This window comes from Protobothrops mucrosquamatus, unplaced genomic scaffold (genome assembly GCF_001527695.2).
Source record: "Protobothrops mucrosquamatus isolate PMUCROS unplaced genomic scaffold, P.Mucros_1.0 scaffold295, whole genome shotgun sequence".
Lineage (NCBI taxonomy): Eukaryota > Metazoa > Chordata > Lepidosauria > Squamata > Viperidae > Protobothrops > Protobothrops mucrosquamatus.
In genome coordinates, this window is record NW_015386639.1 from 39,312 (window position 1) to 55,083 (window position 15,772).

At 35.5% G+C, this 15,772-nt stretch overlaps 1 protein-coding gene across 1 annotated transcript in view; it reads right to left on the reverse strand.

Annotated features, from left to right (window-relative positions):
- The window catches only part of MAP4K4 (mitogen-activated protein kinase kinase kinase kinase 4), a 131,201-nt gene that overhangs the window by 12,582 nt on the left and 102,847 nt on the right, over positions 1–15,772 (reverse strand). Inside the window, exons 19-27 of the mRNA XM_029283950.1 lie at positions 13,072–13,223; positions 11,886–11,983; positions 10,405–10,413; positions 9,729–9,904; positions 8,118–8,238; positions 6,943–7,134; positions 3,230–3,347; positions 2,812–2,982; positions 2,201–2,344 (exon numbers count right to left, since the gene is read on the reverse strand). Coding sequence (XP_029139783.1) covers positions 2,201–2,344; positions 2,812–2,982; positions 3,230–3,347; positions 6,943–7,134; positions 8,118–8,238; positions 9,729–9,904; positions 10,405–10,413; positions 11,886–11,983; positions 13,072–13,223 — 1,181 coding nt within the window. The remainder of the gene's footprint in view (positions 1–2,200; positions 2,345–2,811; positions 2,983–3,229; positions 3,348–6,942; positions 7,135–8,117; positions 8,239–9,728; positions 9,905–10,404; positions 10,414–11,885; positions 11,984–13,071; positions 13,224–15,772) is intronic.

Here is a 15,772-nt window from a genome sequence, read left to right on the forward strand (position 1 = left end):
AGGGAAGATTCCTGTCTGAATTGTGGGCAAGTGATGTATTAAGAAGGGAATATGAAGAATTCAAGTAAACAGAAAGTGTGACAAATACGAAAGTGCCAAAATTGTCTCTTATACTAAATTATGTAGTAATTTTTATTTTACTGTAGTAAAATAGAAAAGTTAGCAAGTAGCTACAAAATAATTTCTCCAAACTGAATGAACTGACTGTATTACGACAAACATTATTACGAAATTATTACAAAATGCAATTAATGTGCATGAATGCAACGTGATTCACTTTGGAACAAAAAAAAAACCCACCAAAAAACTAAAAAAATAAAATAAAAAATGCAAGTTTCTTCAGTTAGTAGTAACCTGAAAAAGAATCAACAGCAATAGAAAATGTCAACCAGGGATGGCTAAAATAATGAAGAAAGAGAGTGAAAATATATTTGCCAAATACATTAATGCTCTACAATCCCAAATGGTTGAACTATACTTGAATTATATGTACAGCCCTAATTACCTGATTTTAGTTAGAAAATATGAAGAATGTAGCAATCATCAGAGCTGCTCCTCTCTATATCTCAATGACTTATGAATTTAGGTTGTGCGAATTTATGCAAGATAGGGCTTGAATCAAAGCAGCATGTTTTAAATGCAAATTTCAAAATAACATCTAGTTGGCCTCTATGATTTGATGGGCCCTTTACCTAATCTAAGAGTTAAATTTTTAGCAACAAATAATCTCATTCTCAATAAATTTGTCTGATACTTTTCAAAATCAGCTAAGTTGGTGAGTTCATGCAATTTGAGAAGGAGTGCTACTATTTTTTTTAAAACTTAAATTCCTGCCATTTAATTTTCCTAGGTGTACTGATTTTGCTATTAAAAGAATAACTACTCTAACCACATAGTATATTACCCAGGTATAATGGATGGATACCTTTACAATTTCCTTCACTTTTTTCTAAATTAAACATGTATCTTCCCCTCGTAGGAGAGTTGTTCAAGTCCAGTTATCATTTTAGCTGCCCCTATTTCTACAGATTTTAGAAAGTATACCTTTAATTAAAATTTTGTAACATATTTCCAAACCATTTTTCCAAGTTTCAATATATTTATGCAAACTCATATACTTTATTTATGATTTCCAGAATGCATTTATTTACTGAAGTTGGGGTGGGAGGGTTGCAATGTTTTTGAGCTAGATTATTCAATATTTTGAATTTCATAGATCCATTCTTAAAAATTGATAAATGAAACTCATATTGAAGTTTTACTAAATTAAATCAACAATTCATCTCTAACAATAAAGTTACATCTTAATAAAATTTCTTTAACAAGACATATTAATTTTAATATGAATCAGGTTACAGCATGGTTTTATGTAGAAGAGGTAGCTATTTTATTAGACTCATATTCTGATTATCCTTCAGGAGTTCAAAGTAGCTCACAGCACTTCCTTTTCCATTTTTCTCCCACAATGACAACCCTGCAGACAAGGCTGGTTTAAGAATGTACAACTGGCCAAAGTCACAGGAATAGTATAAATGAAAGGTAGCATGCCAGTTTATATTACAGATTTTCATCATTCAGACCTATCCTGGTTGGATAGCAAAATTTCAGTTTGAATGATGCCAGTAATATAAATCAAATAAGTTATTGACGATTCAGAGAGTATAAATAAGAGTTGCCTTCACCATATTTATCTGAGTTTTGATACAGTTTGGACTACGATATATATCACAAAACAGATATAAGCCAGAAAAGTTTACAATGTATATATGCTTGCTCTCATGTTTACAAGGCAGATTTTGAGTTTGTAATCTAGTAGCAATTTTTTAAAGCTGTGATTTACAATCATGAAGCAACATAGTTTTAGTCAAAACATAATGTAAGCAAGGATAATGAAGGATAGTAGGAACTATTGTGACAATGGAGTCATTCAATAAGCTTATACCCATTTTTTTAAAATAGCAACCTTGATAATAAAAACAGGTATTATAATGTCCCCTGAATGTTCATCATATTTTTAATCAGATAGGGTAGTTATAAAATATCCCTTGGAAAAATGAAAGCTATTATCATATAGTAAAAAATTTGGCTTCTAACATTAATTGTTCTTCATGCAAGAAGTAGACACTTGTAAGTGTAAAATACAGGTGCAACGCATTAGTAATACTGCTATTAAGGTTATCAAAAAAAAACTTCTGTCTACCTGATATTGTCACCAAGACATTCAAACCTTCAAGTACATCCATTTGCTGAAACCTCCTTCTGTTTATTAGTGGATAAACTTTCCCTTGGCCACTTCTATCCAATAACATCAGGCCACTTTCTGTCCCCACTAATAAATTAACTCCTAGAATGAACAAGATTAACACAAACACAAGTTAATTGGATTTTGGATTTGCTATTGTGGAATATATTTAGCTATTTAAATATCCAACAAAGATTACCATGGTATAAAAGCTATAAAGCTCCAGAAATGGCTTTGAAATACTTTATAGCCCTACATCAGGAATTTTCATACTCAGCTTCAATTTTCAATTCTCAATAGGAAATATTTATTAACAATTCTCTTGGTTACCATTGAAATCAAAGCCTGTCATTAAAAATTATTAATACAATACCTAAACATGACAAATCAGACATATCATTAAGAAACATTCATGTTCATAAGTAGGACTAAGTCCTGATCTAATTAATAAGTCATACAAAATCAGCACAACTTCTATATTCTTAATAGATTGTCTTAATTTTATGAATAAGCCTGCAACTTTCAAGCAAATATAGGAATGAAATAGCAGCGAGCATTGGATTCTATACCCCATAAGGCAGCACATAAGATTTCAGAATTGAATCTCTTCTTGTATTTGCGGATCTCTGGGGTGTCACTCTGTGGCCGTGTATTTGTAGGATTGACATTAACAACTGATCCTTTTCTGGTTGGATCCTGCCTCATTGCTTCTGATCTCATTGCTTCACTAGAAAATCCCACTGAAGAGAGGGACAGAAGAGAGAAAAGTGTGAAAAATAGAGAACATTTATAGTAATCTTAATATGCAGATGTTATACCTACATGAACACATTATGTTAAAGATCTCAATGACTTCAAAATAATTGTTTGATTTTTGCCTTTACAAAAATATAAATGAAAACATTAAAATAAAGAGACATTATAAACATATACACTTTTAAAAACTATTTTTTATACTATTGGTTTGTTGCTACTCTTATAACTTACCAACAGAAGTCACAGTAGTTCCACTAGATGGAGATATCTGTAGTAATCTGGGGTCTATAAAAGGTGTGAAGGAGGATGAAGATTTGTGTTTCTGCAGTGTGTTACTAGCGGACTGAGTCTGCAATGTAAATTTCAAATAATTATCTTAATATAAAACAAGTTAGTTATTAAAGAAACAGACATTTCATTTAGCTGTTACCATACAGCCTGATTTTCAGACGCACTACCTATGTAGAGACAATATAAGTGGTTCTTAAAAATAAGTAAAATTTAAACTACTACTATGACAAGTTTCTTCCACTAAGCAGCCTTTGTTTTGGCTTTCACAAAATGTATTCTGAATATATTAAGCTTTATACTAAAAACTTAAAAGAATCTCCTCCTGTTGAAATAGGAGTCCCTGTTTTCTAAATCTTGGACTTTATCGTCCAAATTTTGTTCTTTTTTATTTCATTGTTTTATTTCCTACTTTATATTTCTGCCTGTGTCTTTTATACTGTCAGTAAAAAATTGAGAAATACGATCTACATATGCAACAAAGTATGAACAATTAAAAATTAAGCTACCAGCTTTATAATTTTGACTTGTAATGATGTTTAGTATTATTTTCTTTTTTAAAAATTTTATTTTGAAAATTGGATTCTTGCCAGAAAGGTGCAGCATGTTCTTCCACCATCATTTTTACAGAAAAATATTAAGATAATATTAAACAAGTGGACTTATTAGGAGGAGAAATGTGTAAATGGTGACATGAAGATACTGGTGCATCTGGTTATAACACCAAGCATGAAAAATACAAACAAGGAAGGAAAATGAGATAATGAAATGTTTAGAATGGCTTTAAAAACTTGTTATGTATGTTATGTATGTTGTACAGAGTATGATGCATCTTAAAAGAGAATGACAGGAATGAAAAATTAAGTATGCCATATAAAGTTGATGTAGAAAAATAGCAATTTACATTTAAATTGTTTAATGCCTTTTCCACTCATGCTGTTCAGTCTTCTTTCCTAGTAAATTTCTATCACTAGACATCTTTCACTATTGCCTCTAAAAAAATATTTTTTTCCATTTCATATTATTTTGCTTCTATAAAACATATCTCATCCAGAAACAACATACATACAATTTAACATTAGGAGAATAATGAGGCTAGCACACTATTCTACCTGTTGATCATACTGTGCAATTACTGACATAAGATTTCTTTTGCCATTTTTTCTGCATATGGAAGGCTCCCTTTGACCATAGGATGAGCATCAGATAGACAAGTTCATACTAATAAATGAAGCTTTCATTAGTACAATAAAACCATTTATACAATCAATTTATATCAAATGGTATGCAAAAACTATTATTTAAAAAAAAAATTAGAAAAAAAAATTAGGAAGATCTTTATCATTAATAACTGCAATGCAAGCTTTATGGTCAGTAAGGGACTGCATTTGTCATATTACCTAAAAGAACTGCACAAACTTCATTTTTATATACTTTGCTGATAGAGCATTTAAATAGAACTGGCCATTACATGAAACAGAATTTCTCATTACATATAGATAATACCTAAGTGTTGATATAAACCATAATTACATTTATTGTTTAGCAACTTGACATTCATTTCAGAAAAGAAGATAGCCTTTCCGTTCAGTTGAGTGCATGCTTGGGTATAATGTGTTTCATTTCATGAGAAGATTAAATGTATAAACTATACAACTTATTAACCCTCTTAACAGGTGTAACTAGGAAGTGGTATCCTAGGAGCTACACACACAGAGAAGCTAAGAAAATGTGAAAGTGACCTAAAGTTGAGGGTCTAGAACTTAGAATACCATATTTATTTTTCTGGGTTGTTTCATTTTTCTTTATGACCTACTAAATGGACAAAGCTATCCATGACTTGTTAAATGAATCTGATCTTAAGAGGAAAGAGCACATGTAATCAGTGCAGCACATACTACACAGGATTTGTTTTGTCATCTGAATGCAATCTATATCTATTTCTAAATGTTTAGGAACTTTTGTTCATTTACCATTATTTCTATATTAAATAGAGAAATAGATTTATTTTTAGATATTTTATCTAATTATTGGACAAGCAACATACTGTAGCTGTGCTTCATATCATGTGGTTGATAATGCCTATATGATTTTTAAAAGCAATATATAAGGATTTCCCTTTTTCTAATATGAATAAGCAAAAAGCATTGACTTGGAATTTACTGTTAACCACTCTTAGGAAGTAATGAGGCATATAATCTAATAACTGTTTACAATGTATACCTACTGTGGTTTATTAGCCTCATTGTCTTACAACGCTGGAATCTGGATGAAGATTTCATCTCAAAACTTAGTTTAGAACCAACCCCTCAAACTGCAATTAAAGTTTTGCCTCAGAATTTAAATGGCAGACACTTTTATCAGAAAATTACCCAATTAGTTGCCAGACTGCCTTCTTTCATTACTAAACATGAGCTGCCATTACAGTTTTAAGCATCATATGACTAGTTGTATGCCATTTAAACTAACTTTTAGATCTTGTGGTGATTTTACAAGGATTAGCCTATTATTGCTGTGGCATACTTTGCTTCCGATTGAGAATCTGAAAAAGAGCTCAACGTCAAGAATCCCCAACCCCTGGCCATGGCCTACTACCGGACTGTGGCTACATGAGCAGTGTGCCAGTGCACACGCATGCATGCGCTCAACTTGTGCAAGTGGTGGGCCAGCACATGTGCACATATGTGCGCAGTTCAACTTGCACAGGTTGAGCTGGCCGTGTGGCCTGGTTCCCCTCCCCCCCGGGCTGCCAGGTTACAGAGTTTGGGGACTGCTGGTCTAAGTGGTTGAAAACAGGGGTATTTAACTTCAATACAGTAAGCAATTTCAAAACAGCTTCACTGCTCTCATACATGAAGAGTCAATTTGAGTAAGGTTTTAGCCTAACAGGATGAAATGAAACTGTCCCTATGCTAAAAACTTGCACATCTTATGTATTTAGAAGAATTCACGTGCAGTAACTTAACATATCTTCTTTATTGCTAGCGCATGACATTTTAAATCTCTTATAGCCTGCAAACTGAAAGAGTATTTGTATTCCGGGAAAACAGCCTCCTATTTTATAGTCTACTGTCAGAGCAGAACCATATGTTAAAAACAAAAACAGCTCATTTTAATTAACAATATAAAATAAAACAAATTTAAAAATTCATAAAAATAAACTGATTATTATATTAATATTTTCCCCTAAAGGAGAGACTTATGATTAGGCTTGAGAAAGCTTCCTTTGAAATACAGTGTATCCTTTTCCAAAGCAAGGACTCCCTGCGTGCACAGTTCTCCAGCACTGTGCTAAATCAGGCAGCATTGTTACTTGAAAAAGCCAGTCACACTAGGATTACTTTTAGACACTTCCCAAAATAGCTTTGAAACAAATACTGATAAAACACTCAGTTTAGGTGATACAAAAGCCATGCAATTAATTACTTATAAAAAGCAAAACAAAATAGTAGTCAACTGGCAAATTTGAGGTAAAAATTCTATAGTTCAGAGTGCTGGTACATAAGAGCTGAAATGTGTTACTTTGGGAGAGTGAAGGGACAGTGACAGGAAGAAGAGCAGCAGAAGGGACACTAGTTGGAAATTCTCTGGATGCTAGCTATTAGGAAATACATTTATAACCCTATGAAAGCAGCCAGCTGTGGTGCAAGACATACCTCATTAGTAGTTAGCTTGTCCTGGGGTGTCTGTGGGGACATGGTGGGTGTCGGCTGGCTGGAGGATGGGGAGGAGGAGGTGGAGGAAGTGGAGGAGGAATGGCTTTGCTGTAAGAGATCTGGCAAGAGGTGAATGCGACCGGCAAAGCCATTGCTCTCATGATGGCTGGCACGCTTTGTGTCAACTGTACTCTGTAGAAAAAACAGGCACACTTGTCTTGCTCAAGTGCTGTGTACAAGTCTATGCCCTAGCAAAATGATCTATTTTAAATGTTTCAACCAATGCATTAATCAACCAAGCCTTCACTGTGGAGTGGGATTTACTGTATTTTTTTTCTTGCAAAGCCAATTTCTTTACTGGCAAATTTAAGTTTCTACAGATCACATCTATGATGGCACTTGTGTGCATTCTCCTTGTGGCTTTTTTTTGCTATCATGCTTGCATTCTGGTGAATGTCCTAATTTAGCTGTTTAAACAATAATCATGCCATCTAAATAAAATATGGGGGCTCCATTACAAAAATGATGTTCAGTTGAAAAATAAGAAATGTAATTAGTAAAGTTCATGCCCTGTGATGTACTTAACCTAATATACCAGGAAGTTCAAGACAACAGAGGCCTTTTCTCAACCATTTCTTACATAATATCTTATTACACCAAGACTATGGCCCAATATTTCTACTCCTAAAGATAAGTTGCCTTGGTCTTGAAACCTGCCTAGATAGGAAATGTCTTGTGTAAGCTGGCTGAACTCTTCAGTGAGATAATGTGGTGCAACTGTAAGTGATTTAAAATGAACTAGATGATCCTTATTTTACTGTTTCAGGGCTCTCTCACCACCTTCTCTTAAGATGCCATAAGATGCCATTAGAAGTGATACAAATGCAACTGACTTTACACCAGGTTCCTGCTATGACATCTACAGTTTTTTTATTCCACATTAGAAGAGATTAAAATAAACACTGCAGTATCATACAACAGTCATTCCAATGTATGCATGCAACACACAGTGGAAACGATAGGTGAAAATTATTATTCCCTTTGCATGCTCTAAATCTGTTTATTCATAAATGGCTACCATCTGGGTCTGTAACCAATTTTAAAGTGGGAAAAAATAAATGAGAGAATGAATGAATTGATGAAAAGGAACAAATACATACTGAAAAATGCATTACCTGTCGGACGATTAAAGTGCCCTCCTTGGAAGGAGTCATGGCAGGTTCACTTTCCACATCATCATGCACAATCATTGTTTTTACTGATTCCGTTTCTCCATTGCTGAGGTTCAAAGTGGATCTGTTTGGTGAGGACATTTCATAATTGGTGCTTCAATATTCAAGATTCACTACAATATTAAAATAACTACAACTAAAGAATTACTTATTACGTATCCATGAAACACCTGTCTTTTAAGAGATTATGGAATTAGAAATGAATTGTTATTGTTACCATCAGACTTAGCCTTTTATTTTTCTCAGTTTGTTATATATTTTTCTTAAAGTTTATTTTTTAGAAGTGTATAGTAAAAAGGACAACCCTATAAATTACAAAGATTCTGTCAGCGCTGCGGACAATTGAGAAACTATGGCCATTTTACCTTTTACTTTCCTTGTGCTTTTTTCTGTTATTTGGGATTCTCAGATGTAGAGGGGGGGAAGGGGGAATGCTTGAGCATTTTCTGTTAGTCATAACATTTGCAGCTGGGTGAGAATCAAGGTCAATGTTAGATAAAGTTTTGGTGGATTGAAAAGTTGGGAGGAGAGCCTGCGGTTTAGAATAATTGATGAATGTGATTTATGACAACCTTTCTGGGGTGGGAATTGCAACTTGTTACTTTGTATGGGGGAGGGAACTTTAGTCTAAGTATGTGCAGATACTTTGCCAACTATTTACAAGCTGATACTTTGTTTCCTGAATAAAATGTTCTTTGAGGAATAAATCTTTGCCTTGAAGTTTTTTAAAAGGTTTCATCTATCGCAATGGTGGCGAACCTATGGCATGCATGCCAGAGGCGGCACTCAGAGCCCTCTCTGTGGGCACACATGCCATGCCCCAGAGATGGCAACCGTCCCTCTTCAACCAGCCTCCCGCTAACTCACCGAGGTCCCACGTGGCCGGATGCATCCTAGCATGGCTGGTTTCCCTCCCCCCATCCCATCCCTCCTGGCCTCGCATGCTCTCCTTTTCCCGGGCATGACCCACTGCATCGCCTCCTCAGCTGTCAGACGGCTGTCCAGCTCAGAGGCAGCTTCTTTGAACTGCTGGTGGTGGGCTGCGGAGCCCCAGAGTGCGCTGTTTGAGGGGCCGGCAGGCTGTGGCTGCTGACGAACACTGTCGGCCCCCATGCGCTCACTGGCCTCTGTGTGTGGGGACCAATGGGGTCAGGCAGCAGCCGCCCTGGCCCCTGCCTTGCCTTGCCCTGTGACAATGGGACTCCCGCCCTGCCTAACCTTGCCTCGCCTCACCCCGCAGGACAAGCCTCCTGCCCACTGTCCCACCTGCCAGAGACCCCCTGGATCTCCCAAACCCTGCCCGGCCCCCATAGGCGTCCCTCCCCACGAGCAACATCAAGATGACCATGCCTACCTTGGCCACACCCACTCAGTCTGCCATGACCACCACAGTTACGCCCACCCAGTGGGCCACACCCACCTGGCACCTGGCGATACATAAGTGGGTTTTGGGTTGCAGTTTGGGCACTCGGTCTCTAAAAGGTTCGCCACCACTGATCTATTGGAACCATGACAAATTCTTTAATAAAGGGAAATAGGAAAAATGCAACTAACACTGCTCTGGCATCTTCAGGGCCAGAAGTAGATTCATCAACTCCTTCTTGCTCCATATCATCCTCCTCCTCATCTGTTGTTCCTGATTCTTCACTTGATGATGAATAATCTGTCACTTTGTGAGGTGGTCGTACATCTTCCACTGCCCGCAATTCCTTTGCTAAAGCAGTTAAATCCTAGAAAGAAAAGCATATCATAATAATGTTTCAAAATTAATGCTGAGCCTGTTTCAACAGTTTGTTCCAAGAACTGAATCCCATGAATTAACTGATACTTTTATTCTACGTTTGGTAAATTATTTTAGGAAATACTGATAGATAAACTGGTATATGTTTTAATGCTTTAATTCTAATAGAATTAAATCAAGCAAAATTCACTTCATATAACCTTCACAGCAGGATTTGAAATTTAACATCTCCTGAGATAGGACATGAGTATTATTGAATGAAATTCTTTTTCTATTAGCTTTCTTAATTTAGCTTTATCATATAATCTCTTTCCTCCTAGTTGCCTGTTATATTCTGCCCAGTTTTGCTAACAATAGTCCCTGAGATTCCACAGATTTCTTTTGGCAGTTTCAAATGGCCAGATGTGGAAAAAGAGTATGGAAAGTTTTGTAAATTTAAATTAAGTCATGTTAAGGTTTGAAGTTATTCCATAAATTAACTCTACTTACCACTTCTCCCTGAAGATCAGTCACATGACAAAAAAAGCAAATCAACATTGGACCAAGATATGGTGCATGGTTTGGGAAAGGAAGATAAAATGCAAAATTAGTACAGGAATTAAGGCACTTATCTTGGAGGTTCACTATACTAAAATTACAACATTGGCTTACTTAAACACTTAAATGAAGGAATGAAATACATAACTAAAATACAACATTAATTCAGGAATTGATCCAATTATCTTGGGTCTTAAAGATACTAAAATTACAGCAGTGGCTTACTTAAAATTTTAAAGGAAGGAGTAAGAAAGTAGAGCATGAAATAAGAGCGTGACATGGGATTATAAATAAGAATCAGGATAGTGGAAAGTAGAAGCTTGTTTTTCCCTATTTCCCTTTAAATTTTATAAGAAACAGTAATATAAAAACCAAAAACATCTGTGCTGAATCAGACAAATGAACTGCTTCCATAAAAAGTCAAAATGACGTCAATAGGGGGGAAAAAGGCAGATGCGAGATTTAAGGAAACAAATTAATTTTTTTCTAATATTTCAATCAAATTAGATTTGGCCCTGCTGATCTTCAGAAAAGCTTTCTATTAGTGCATAAGTAAACAAGCTAATTTTAATGTATGGGAAAACTATAACTGTGGGAAACTATGAGTACAGATTTAATTATAGAAATGAAAGGCAACGTCCCTCCTACTGCTGGACGAAATGCAGTTAGGGGAAATTAAAAATGGCTGGTTTTTTTACTATCTGCACAGATTGGCTTTCAGTACATCACCTCTGTTGAATGGAAGGGTGTTGGTGTTGAATGGGCAATAGAACTAAAGGCAACTCGGTAGGGCTTTCAGGAAAAAATGCTTGCAAATTGAAAAATATGTTTTCCTGAGTAGTATTGACATAAGTAAAACCCATGGCTTTCTCTAATGAGTTAAGAATGACTGGAAGTCCTGGTCTTGAATGTCCTAAGTTTAGCACAATTGTGAAAGCAAAGCAAAACAAAACAAAACTCCCTTCAAGAAAGTCAGGGTGTGGGGGGGAGAGAAAACTTTAACTCTACCCATTTCTATGCCCTATTCACCTTGCACTATCACTGCCTATGGAGGTTCTTTCTTGGCTCCATATTAACATAGGTCTCAGTCATCAAAATCATCACTGTAACTGTGCCTAAAGCTTTCCCATTTGGACTGGCTGTCACATAGTTTTCAAGAATTCTAAAATCTCTTAGATATTATTTGCTGATTTAAATTCCGCTTGCTTGGGTTAATTGCTTTGAAGTAGTTATTGGAAATATTATGAAATTAAAAATGCTAGGGATAAAAATACACTGCTTATGTTATCTGCAGATGACCAATGTTAATAAAAATTAAACATCACACCTGATTCATTCATTTCCTTATCATCTAATTCAAACAATTATCGCTGTCTTCTATGCAAAGATATAGACCATAAATATAGAGCTAACAAGCAACAGAAGAGCCTTACCGCAGGTTTGCAGGGTCTGAATACTTCTTTCTTCTCTTCAGTCTTTTTGGCTGCAGTTTCATTACGTTGTGAAGGTGAACCTTCAGATTTTGATGATGCTAAGTAATCAAGTAACACAAAAGCCCAGTTTATTTTTTAAAAAAAATAAAATAGAAAAATGGGAACATCCAGCAGCAAACAATCAGACAGTTCTTGCTACCATTGCAAAAAAGAAAACAAAGCCAGTGTTAGAAGGATCCAAAATAAATAAGAAAATGTTTCTGAAGCATTTGAAACAGAAAATAGTTATTAAAAATCTCAATTTGATTAATAGAGTCAATATTAATAACAGATCATATGAGAATAATGCAGATAGTACTTGGTTAACAATAATTCAGACCAAGAACTTCATTACCAAGGAATGTGGCCATAGAGTGTGACGTTATGTTAGTATGTCAACGTACAATGGTAGTTCTGATAGTTCTACTTGCCATTTTTAGGCAAATCCCACATGGTTATTAGGTGTATCATTATCGGATTGTCATTTACAGCTTCCTGTCAATCTCCTTTGCTTGTTGGAAGTTGGCAGTAAATGTTCCAAACAGCAAACATGTGACCACAGGACACTTGACTGTCATAATTATAAGTTGTCAAATACACATGATCAGAGGGATATTGTGACAGTTGTAACTTCAAGAACTATTCCCAAGTTTGCTCATTTAGCGACATCATAACATTCAATGGTTGGTGAAAGAATGGTTAACCAAGGACTACCTGTACATTTCTTTATCAACATATTCAAAGGTATTCTTTCCAGAATAAATTTCTGTTTAAGTGTTCCTACATATATAGCTCTTATAACTTAAAGTGACTTGGAAACAGAAATGTTTATGTGTATGTATGTTTGTGTGTGTGTGTGTGTGTGTGTAAAATGCATGTAAGTGTGTATATTTCATGTACTTGCCAGTATAATCTCAGCATCATATAGGAAAAGTCTACTACCCTTGGTCTTACAGCAACTGTTAAGCATAGGTTGTAAAAACTTCCTTTTGTGGAGGGATAGATAAGTAAGTAAGCAAGCAAGTAAGTAAATATATATATATATATATAACAGGTTTTTTTGCTTATATCTCATTCAAAATCTCTTTCTGGATGCAATGAACCTGGAATGAATGTATTTGTGGGAATAATTTATTTTTTTCCTTACATCTCATCCGGAATCTTTCTCCAGATCCACTCTGGGAACCAGGATGGGAACCAGGCTGTGAACTCGAATTGCTTGATCCAGAAGAACTTCCACTTCCTGGTCTTGGCACCAGTTTTTCCACTCTTTCCCAGAGTAACCGAGGTTCTATATTGCTAAAAATGATAAGATTTTTTTTAAATGATTAATTATGCCCTTGCTTTCTTTTTCTTAAATTAAAATTCATATTCTACCTCTCTTTTCGGATAGAGATTTAATTTAAATTAAAATTCATATTCTACCTCTCTTTTCGGCTAGAGATTATTCTACCTCTCTTTTCGGATAGAGAATTCATATTCTACCTCTCTTTTCGGATAGAAATCTAGACCTGCTAGATTTTCCTGTTTGGTTTACAAGAGCTTAGACAAAGACTGTTCTTCTTCTTCCTGCTGATTTGGTGCCTTTTCTCAATAAGAAAATAGTATGAATAATTTCAGACGTTAATCTATTTTCAACCAGTTTTTCTCCTCAGCTGTCTCCTCCTGGATATAGTAAAAGGGGATGCATTTTCTTTAGCTTAACACACTGACTGTGTCAGCAGAAGTGAATCCGCTTTCCGAAGATCAAGCTTCTTATTTCTACTCTTGGATCTGCACATGGGACTCTTTCCATTTTAATAACAACTCTATAGGCAGGCAAGATTGAGGGATAAGGGCCAACCTAAGGTCACATATAAATTTCCATGGACAATTTGAAACTGAATCTTCCTAATCTCAGTTTTAGCAACATTTTTAGGAAATAGGATCACCCTTTGGTCACTGCATTTAAGCCTGTTTTATTAATCTATATCTTCTTAAAGAGTCCAACTGAACACATGAAAACTAAAGCAAGCAATTTGAAAACACAAAATTGCATTTAGATGATTTCATCTGGTTTGGGCATATTAAGCCAATGAGGTCACTATCTACTGAGGCTTATTTATCAACTAGGAATGCCATTTCCAACTCCTTACTCAGCCTTTATGGTCCTTACAAGAGCTTTGACCTCTTTGCACCAGAACAACAAGAAAAAAAAAATAAGCTGTACATGTTGTGCTTTCCCTTTGGAAGGTAATGCAGCTTATGCTAAAAGAAAAAACAAGAAGAGTAGTGGGGATACCCAAAATTTAATAATCCAATCTGCATTGCCTATAACCTGTCTGAAAAAGATAAAAATGTACATTTCAGAAGTCTGATCTTCATTAATCCACAAATAAGACACAATAAAGGCAAAAGGCCAACAAGAATAACACAAATATAGTTTATTTGAGTCTAGCAGCTATTTTGTGCTAATGCTTAAAAAAGGCATCTGGAAATTTCACTTTCAAAATTACACTGTTTACTATTTTTTATCATTGCCCTTGAATTATAAAGTGTGTGTTTCAACAATGCGAGATTAATCCTTTGTAAAAAGATACTTTGCAACACTCCATGCTTTATCAAAATTTCTTAGATTTCCAGAACTGAAAAGATAATAAAGCAAGTATTTATTTATAGAAAAAATGTATCCCTAGGTATAATTTTAAACCATTGAGATTAAACCCTCAGCACAATACAAAGAATATATTCCACAGATCTGAAAGACACTATCAATGATGTCATTGAACACCTGAACTATAATTATCCATTATGATTTAGGTGAGGTATAGGAAACAATCTTTTTAAAATCTATTCAGGAATCCCAAAGATGCTTTTTTCACGAGGCAACTGGACTTTCTTGTTTTTCTTTTAAGACTTTTTCTTATCCAAGAAGCTTCTTCAGTTCTGACTGGACGGTGGGAAATGGAAGGATTTATACTCCTTGCAGACAGCTTCATTTGCATTTTTTAGAGAGGCCACCTAGAGGTTTATCTCAGGTCACCTGAGTAGTGCAAATGGGTGTGGAGCCTTCTTGGAACTGTTGAAAGGACTGTGTTGTAGACTGGAGATAGCTGATGTCATATCCTCCCCCTCTGTTGAGAGAGGACTGTTCAATTTTGAAATAGATGGCTTTTTTAACCCCTCTTTCAAATCAGTGGTCCTCTCTGTCCAAAATGTGGACTTTCTGCCTTCGAAAGAATGGCCTTTGTCTTTTAAATGCAGATGGACTGCTGAATCTTGTCCTGATGGGTTTGTTCTCCTATGTTGTGCCATGTGTTCATAAAGTGGTTTACTGCATATACCAAGCAGATTGCTCAGTTTGTATCTGGATGTTTTATCCTTGGGGTGGACAAGTTTCTGCCTTTTTTATAACTATAACTATCAGGTCCTGTGAGGGGAGAGGATGGAGTCAACACAAGAAAACATAGCCAAGCAGCTTTCGCCTCGTCGAGACTGGGGAAGGGAGGTCCCAGGAGGAGAGGCGGAGCAAATTGGCCGACTAGTCTACGGGCAGAAGACGAGGAAAACCCATTGGTGGATTCTCCATCGTCATGCTGAGAAAAGGCGTTCAGGTAAGACCAACGCCCCTTTTCTGTTTCAAATGTTTCAAAAACATTTTCTTATTTATTTTGGATCCTTCTAACAGTGGCTTTGTTTTCTTTTTTGCAATAGTAGCATCTTTGAAGATGTGGCCTCAAGAACTCTCCAAAAGAATGTAAATGACAAGCTGTCTGCAAGGAGTATAAATCCTTCCATTTCCCACCATCCAGTCAGAGTTGAAGAAGCTTCTTGGATGAGAACCAAAATGTCTTCAAAGAAAAACAAAG